The sequence below is a fragment of the Mycteria americana genome, chromosome Z (genome assembly GCF_035582795.1).
Source record: "Mycteria americana isolate JAX WOST 10 ecotype Jacksonville Zoo and Gardens chromosome Z, USCA_MyAme_1.0, whole genome shotgun sequence".
In the NCBI taxonomy this organism is placed as follows: domain Eukaryota; kingdom Metazoa; phylum Chordata; class Aves; order Ciconiiformes; family Ciconiidae; genus Mycteria; species Mycteria americana.
In genome coordinates this window covers 34,697,949-34,706,384 of record NC_134396.1, presented here as the reverse complement: position 1 = coordinate 34,706,384, position 8,436 = coordinate 34,697,949, and the positions used below count along the sequence as shown (strand labels likewise).

The 8,436-nt window shown below is 36.8% G+C and overlaps 1 protein-coding gene across 3 annotated transcripts in view; it reads right to left on the bottom strand.

The window, feature by feature from the left end:
* Nucleotides 1–623: 623 nt before the first annotated feature.
* The window catches only part of CEP78 (centrosomal protein 78), a 28,587-nt gene continuing 20,774 nt past the window's right edge, over nucleotides 624–8,436 (bottom strand). For all 3 annotated transcript variants that reach the window (XM_075527283.1, XM_075527286.1, XM_075527284.1), the window contains exons 13-17: nucleotides 6,142–6,219; nucleotides 4,161–4,327; nucleotides 2,494–2,647; nucleotides 921–1,477; nucleotides 624–838 (exon numbers count right to left, since the gene is read on the bottom strand). In XM_075527283.1, the coding sequence (XP_075383398.1) occupies nucleotides 953–1,477; nucleotides 2,494–2,647; nucleotides 4,161–4,327; nucleotides 6,142–6,219 (924 nt within the window). In that variant the 3' untranslated portion in view covers nucleotides 624–838; nucleotides 921–952. The remainder of the gene's footprint in view (nucleotides 839–920; nucleotides 1,478–2,493; nucleotides 2,648–4,160; nucleotides 4,328–6,141; nucleotides 6,220–8,436) is intronic.

Genomic DNA, 8,436 nt, shown 5'->3' with positions numbered 1-8,436 from the left:
AAACAGTAGTTAATGAAGGAAAATAATTATACAATTATTATATTAGGCTCTTGACCAATTGCCTTCTCATAGCACTCAGGCAAGTATACAAATATAAAGAAAGATACTGCTTTATTTTTCAGGGCCATACTGAAGTGCATCATCTTCTTATTCCTGGTGCAAAACAATATGATTTTCTGTGCCACATTAGGCTAATCAAAATCTGTTACTCTGTGCCATAGCTCAGAAGCTGCAAATCAGCTGCCTCTGCAAAAGGACAGGAACAAGAAGCAGCAGGGCAAACCCCAGGAATTTTAAAGCAAAGATATTCTTTAGTTTTACCTTCTCACATTGCTCTAGGTCCTCAGAGCAACCAAATTGAGTTGAACTAGACATCCCCTAGAGGTCCCTTCCAACATGTATTCTATGATCCTGCAGTCATAGCAATAAGAACGAACAGCTGTATTTAAGTATTTCTTTTAGAGATGTTTCTGGGCTCATTTTCAAATCTGCAACTTCCACTACCCTTGGGAATGTCACACCCACACACTGTTAGACATGAATTGATGTTTGCCCTAAAACCATTTTTTCCACTTCCGTTGCAATATACTGGAAATAAATGAAAAGCAAAATTTGTACTCAAATTAATTTTATTAGTTCAAAACAGTTTACACTTTATAACAAGATCTGTGATACACAATAAAATCCATACACCAGGAATCCTTTGTATGTAGCACAAACTGAAGGGTACCATTCTACCAGTGCATCATGTGTTTCCAAAAATAAAAATCTAGTGACAAGAGATGCAAACATGAAACAGGAACACTAAACAGCATGCAATGCTTTAGAAGTTTACAAAGTCTACATTACTTTACAAAAAATTCACAAACTATACTGAGGCATCCAAAAGTTATTTTTAATCTTGCAAGTGTAAAGAACAGTTCTAAAACATTTCAAACATTTTAGAGCCATTTCAAATGCTGGTAGCACTTTGGATACTTTCTGGTATTTCAGAGCCAGATCCTACAGTATCAGTTCCAGAGTGGTTTACTGTCTGCAGTCTACTTTGGTCTCCTCTTGCTCCATCATTTGGAATTGCCATTTCATTTGCTCTAGGTATGTATTTCTTTGAGGAACAATTTTTGCTTTTTTCACCAGAAGTACCACTGGCTGTTCTGCTACCATTGCTTTTAATATGTACACTGGAATCAGAAAATGAATGGAGGCTGGTGACCAATTGCCTTGCTGAGTAATGTCCTTTTGTGTGTTCATTTTGTTTGACTCTCCTCTCAGAGAGTGTTGGAGTATTATTTCGAGGCTTGTCCTCTTTATTTTGGTTAATTGTTTGAGCTTCACTTTCCTTCTGTGAGCCTGGCTGGTACTGTTGCCCCGCGGTCTGAAGTTCTTGTATTTCTCTAAGAGCAGGAAAGGAGTTATTCACAACCATCTGGGATTGAAAAGTACCAGGAAGAGAAACTTGGATGTCCCCAGCTCTGTTCTGAAAAAAGAGATTCCAATGAAGATACTGATGCAACTAGAGAAAAAAAAAATGCTGTATTGCAACTGCCATATACTAAAATCTGCACAGCAAAATAAAGTCTTTACATAATACAGAAAAGATTCAGAGATAATAGCAATCACACAAGCTTTATTACCTTTCAAAGCAAGCAAGTTTCAGAAGATTGCTAGGGTGATAATGACACAGAGCAGGCATATTATAGTTTCACATCTAGCTTGAACTTTATACTACAGAAACGTGTCAGTTAACAGGGAAGACATTGGGTATAAGAAACATACTGGAATGCAGAATGATTCTTAGCATGGCAGTTTTATCCAACTTGGACAAGGTTGTAGGCTGCCAGTATCTTAATTTTTAATTGCCTTAAAAACTTAAGCCTGGTCTTTTTTTTTTAAGGGAACTTTAGTACCTCCCTTGAAAAATCCAGGTGGTTTTCTATTTATTGACTTCAAAGTAGGAACTAAAACCTTATGTTGTTAATATTGCAAATTTGTAGTTGCCTGAAATTCATGGCATGGCCCACATAAAAATTTAACAGGATGGGACACATAACACTGCAACAACTTAAGAAAATTCCTGCTTTTCAATAGGCATATTGTACTACCCTCTATTATCAGACTAAGTTTTTTTAAAACCACTATACATTATTATTAAATGTTTCTAAAAAACCTAATCATGGTATTTTCCATTTTTAATGGATGCATACCACTATTGGAACTTCATCTTTCAGAGTAAGAAACAACATAATTACCACCAACACTTTCTTTAGAACTTTACAAAATACTATGGTTTCTGTTCCAAATGGTTTCTTAAAAAGCTTACATTAATCATTGAATTATTATGATCTGTATAAACACAGCTACAGCTAAAGATTGCAGTAACAACTTCATGGATCATTTGGTAATCATTACTTTCAGTCAGAGGAGGATAGCAGCAGAAAAGTACATTAAATAGCATCAAGTACATTGCCACTAGCATTCCCTCTATAGGCTTACTTTGCTATTCCAGGTATGTTCTTGTCTTTCTTCTTCAAAAGACTTCTCCTTTAGCATATTAGCAGGCTTAGTGAGAGTAGAATTCATTTGTGGATGCCCCAAAAGACCAAAATCTGACTGGTCTATCCCAGCTAATACAGCAAGTTGTCCAAGTCTGTAAAATAAAGTTTAATAGAAAATGACAGAAAAAATTCTTACCCTGTTAAAGATCTAAACATTCAAAACCAGAAGAAGAAACAATCTGTTTGAAGCTTTGAAGACAGTTTTTCCATTATTTTCTGAGAAGCCCAAAATAGCCTAATAAAGATGAAAACAAGTAGCTAAAGCTATTTTCCTATCTTTGCACAAATTAGCCTTCAGGTTCAAACCCATCAGTCTTCACTCAGTGTTATGAGGCTAAGAATGAAGTTCAACCAGTTAGCATTGATCTCAGAGCAGGATGCTAGCAAGCAGATTCCCTGTCAGGCAGAACAAAGATTAAAACTCTGTCATTCAAGCAGAAGATGGGTGCACATCTCCCAAACCAGCATAATCTCTAACAGCCAGATCCAATTACATGCTTCACAAATACAGTCATGTTGTTTCACCTGGCAGCTTACAAGTTGGCCAAACTTACCATTTGTGTGTTTTAAGCCTCAATAAGAAGTGAGCATCATTGCAGCCATCAATTGATAGCACAGCATTAAACAGAAGCTTATTGAGAAGAGCACTCTTTGTGATTGGGATTCTGTAACTTTCAGAGAAGCTCCCTATTATCATGAATAGATGTAGGACCTATCTGAAAAATTTATTTTTTACGTAGTGAGAGAGCATTTTTTCCTTCCTCCAAAGTTTGAAATTCATTCTTAAAGTAATGGCAACTCTACCAATTGATTGGCACAAAATTGGAACACAGCATCAGGGTGAACTTTACATTAAGTTACATTATTACAACTTGGAGGTGGATGGAAGCAGGAGGCAGGGAGGGCAAATAAAATCTTCTGTGGTCTTCTCTGAACATGCAGAGTAGACTAGGATATATCTTCATATCATTCCTCCGTTCTCCTGGATAAGATTGCCATGCCTAGCTACATAAGCTTTACAGAACAGGTTTGAGAACTTAAGCTGAAATTCTTTGACAAATGGGAAGGATGAACCATCCTCTGAGAAGCTGCAGGTACAGTGGTAGAGCCTTAAGACAAACTGTAATTAATACTCTCTAAAATATTTCAAGTAATAATAAATAATCCAGAATTTAAGTACAGAGGCCAGATTCATCCATCTAGATTTCTATATTTCAATTAGTAAAAGGGGGCCCAAGGCAACAGGATACTTTCTGAAGCCAGTTTAAGTGCATTTTGAGCCTTTTGTATTATGGGAGCCACAGGTGATTCAATAAAGACTTGGAAATATGCTTTAAAAGAAGCTTGCTTCTCTTTTGGAATGGGCTTCTTGAAAGCCTTTCCCAAGGGCAGATACAGGAAATCAGCTGGACAGTGCTTGGATCATGTTTTTCCCACTGAGAAAAGACTGAACAGTAGGTACATACAGTTAATTTTTCTTCCTTTGCTCTTTGAGAGTACGGTCCTAGAGATCTGAGGGGAGGAGGCAACATACTTCATTGCGAGGATAATTTTGGAAAGAGATCTCAGCAGAAACAGTAAGACTTAAGTAAAGTGACAACCTACCCAGCATCTTTAAGGAGGTCTAAAAAAGCATGAAACTTTTGGAAAGAGTTCTCAATGCTGCCTAGAACACCTTCATCTTCCAAAATCATGTTGGTTACTGACTGTGCATGAAGAACCTCAGATAGGGAGATATTTAGATTCCTTAATCTTGCATTTTCAATTTCCAGCTTGGGGGGGAGGAAGGAAAAAAAAAAAAAAAAAAAAAGAGAAAAACGTAAAGTAATTTCTATCATTGTCATTTAAAAAAACCCAAACAAACAAAAACCCCAACCCCACCTTTGCAAGTCTATAGAGCAGTATCACAAAGAGAAATACGCAAAGTAACTGACATAACTGATGTAGAGCTTCCTGTACCAGAAATATTCAGGACACTTTACACTGAGCTCCGTGCAGGTTTGTTTTTTGTTTATCCACAGCTACAATTCTCTGCTACCATAGTGAAATTGCTGCAGGCACACAAAACTGCTGGATTAGCACTGTCTTCAGTATGTACAGAATGTTACAGAGCAATGTTGCAAGCAAAAAAATTAGCTTTCATATCATGTTATTTCTCATGTATTATATGACACACTAACACCAAAGAATTTATTTTACTAATAAAAAAACCTTAATGAAGGCCAATGCTCTCCTTATATTCACCCCTCTGTATCAAAGGGAATGCATACTACTGTATCTCTCCCCTGCACTGTGCATCCCAAAACTGAAAGTTTAAGATGATCAGATTTCTCTTCACATTGAACATTAATCAAATAAATGACAAACTGAAAGTTGAATGATAACTGTAGGATATACAGGGTTTCGTGTTTGAGGGAAACATTAACTCAGACACTCATTTAAGATTACAGCTATGGTACCACTGCTACCACAGGCTTTCCTTCTTTCATCTTTTATGAAAGGACAAAAAATTATAGATCTGCGTAGTGCACTGTAGCTGTTAAACTAGCATCAAAATGAACAATTTTAGAGATTACTGCTACTTAGTTTATCCCTTGTCCCGAGACAAGGTGCTAGGTCCAAGCAGTCTAGCATGACAGAGAAAGATTTGTTGCAGTGGATATTCAGCCTAAAAGCCGTTTAAGTATTCAAACAACAGATACCCAGCAGAGCCCACTCGTTCATTTCACATTACAGGAGGATGGGGATGGCCACATCAGAGGACTACAATGAACCCTGTAGAGTGCAGAGTCCTTTGTGGATATTTGCTCCCTGTACTGTGGGGTACCACTTGTTGCTCAAGTTCCAAAGGGTACCACCACTTTCATTCCACTCCAGATCACATCTAAAAACCAAACCCATTCATTTACACTATCTTACACTCAACTCTATTACAAGAAATTCTGCTTATTGATGCAAAAGGATCTTTTTAGGTCAGCAACAATGGACGGAGGGGAAACAGACCTCACAATTTAACTGTGACAAGTTGTTACATTTGGTTCTGTCATAATGCAAAACTGCTCTGCAACAACTGATGGCTATAGCCAACATGCTATGCAGGAAACCATCTGTCATTTTTATTGCCTGCAGAAACAAAACTTAAAAATCAAAGGGACAGAATAAGCCAAATTAACCAACATTTGCAACAAACAGCTTTTCAGCACAAGTCATGATAAAGAAGGTGGGAGACCTCAAAGAACTATCCATCTGCTGCAAATTGCAAACAGATTTAATCACTTTCTCAAGAAAAACAAACATCAGGATACCCCAGATCATAAGTAATACACCAAATGAATGAAACACATTGAAAGAGTAGCTTGACCCAGAGTTCAAGGCTCTGGAATAGGATCAGGAGAACAAACACACATTACTAAATGCAGATTTCATCATTGCCTTTAGGCTAGTAAATGATCCATGTGACTTTGAACTGCAGCTCTGGAAGCTACCACATTAGAGGTCACTGATAATTACTGCTAATTAAGCAAGTGGATAGTTTGATTGGTGCGTCCTTTAAAAGTAAAGATGATTAACAGTTAAGTATCATTACCTCCATTATCCGTTCCTCAGCCTTTACTCTGGCTCTTTGCTCTTCCTTTAATTTTTCCATGCATTCTTCCAGCTCCAACTATCATAACACAGATAAACTATCGTGAAATTTATCTCAAAATATCAGATCAACATGCAATATTATACAAAAGCTCAACATGTCCAGTTAACAACTAGCACATGGCATTCCAAGCAATAACATATCTTCTACAAAAATACATAACAGAGGTCTACCAGTACGTAAGTCTAGGACGCAAAAAATTAACACAGGAAAGCGGAAATAAGTGTGATTCACTTAACAGATTTGCAATACAGCAACAGATAACACGAGATTATAGCACAAGTCTCTTGGGCCTATGACATTACTATCAGGAATGTAAGTTCTTCTCTACTTCCTCTTCTTCCCCTTCACCTTTTCAAACCTCATTTTTAACTAAATACATCTACCTCATCAAAAGCTCAAATTAGGCTCTAAAAAAAATCCTTAGTAGCCATACCTAGATTTTCAGAATGTATTCTTCATCTAGGATTTTATTCCTTATTACAGCAGTAGGAATACAAAATTCTAAACTGTTAAGAACTGTACTCTTTCCAATTGGTTTCACTTAGTTCTTCAGCAGAAGTCAGTTTTTCACAATCCCAAGCTGTTTGAGTTAAGCAGCTTAGTGTTGAATTAACAACAACAAAAACAAACCCAAACATCTAACAAATATATTCTAGTCTTATTCATGAGATGCCTACACTTGTATTTTAAACTTTTAGTTCTAAGTAGTGAATCTCTCAGTTTCAGTGAACAGTAGTCAGGATTTGATAAGCAATCACCACATTTTTCTTGTATCATAGCAAAGCATTATCATCTTTAATTACAGCATCTGAAGTGGAAGAACAAATAGGAACTTTTGTTCTTGCATGCGTTAACACAGTCTTCTGGTTCCAAAGGTGAAAACTTAAAGTTATCAAGCTGCTCTGTTTTTCAGAGGGTAACCAATACGAATTAACAGTATACAAAGCTTCTTCATTTCTCTATACGCCTTGTATACAGGCACATATATGTAACATAGGACACTGCTTTTTGTACACACCTTATCAATCAGTTCTACAGAGGAGCAAAGATCCAGATAGTACTGAAATAATTTGTTTACTATCAAAAGCTTATTCAAGAGCATACTACTGCACTTCATACAAGCAATCAACTGAGAAGACCAGTGTGCAACAGAATGCAGAGTAAAAATAGTCCTTCTACAAATACAAAGAGGTCTTCACAGGTCTTGGAGGATGTGAGGGACTTTTGCATTTGATTCAAAGATGCAGGTTCTAAAATATTCTAGATACAGCCCTCCAGTGACAACCACTCAGAGTGAAGATTATGGGTCTGTCACTACTGTCCAGTGAAGCCAACTCCTAAGATCCCTAGACTAGCATCAACCAAGCTAACCCTGGAACTAGAAAGCTAGTCATATCTTTATCATCTGAACACACAAGACAGACTCTCAGAGGTCAAAAGGTATATGAAAACCACATTTCAAAGACAGTATTTGCAAAGAGTTTTAACAGTATCTAACTGCCATGATGTAACAAAATTTCCTCCAGGCATGGGGTGTGGAGGAAATCTCTAAGAACCCTTTTATAGATACAGAAGCACAGCACAGAAAGAAGCGACCATAATGTTCTACATTCACAACTTGACATGTAAGCTGGAATCCTGTAACCTAGCTTTGAAGATCAGTCACAGGTACCACAGACTTCAAGAATTCTTACAATTCCATTTATAGTGTGTGCGCGTATGTATGTATGTATGTATTTTAAAGTTTCTAGGGCGTAGGTTTTTTTGGCAAGCAACTCTACTTTAGGAACCTTTGTTCTGTAGTATTTTTGTTGTGGACAGATTTTAGACAATTCTAAAGGTGACAGCACTGACCTTTTTCTTCAAATTGCTGGTTTGTATTTTCAAAGGGCAAAGGCTTAGAAAATAGTTAAATTATCGAGATTTTTTAAACAGAAAATTGGAGGGTTTGTAGTTTGTTTAAACTTGATTTATCACACTGTAGGTGTCCACAATGGTTGATGGTTATGAGCTGACTTCACAAAAAAATTGACAAACACCGCAGCTACATCTCCTCATTAGCAGTATCAGAAGCCTACATTTAAAGGAAGATGCCTTGCAGCTGTACAAACACATTTGTCACCATTAAATTACAAGTATATGTAAGCTTTATTCTTTGATTTGCTTTTGAGAAATTCACTAGTTTACACAATCCTGTAGTCTTTGTGCAGAAAAAAAAATATTAAAATACAG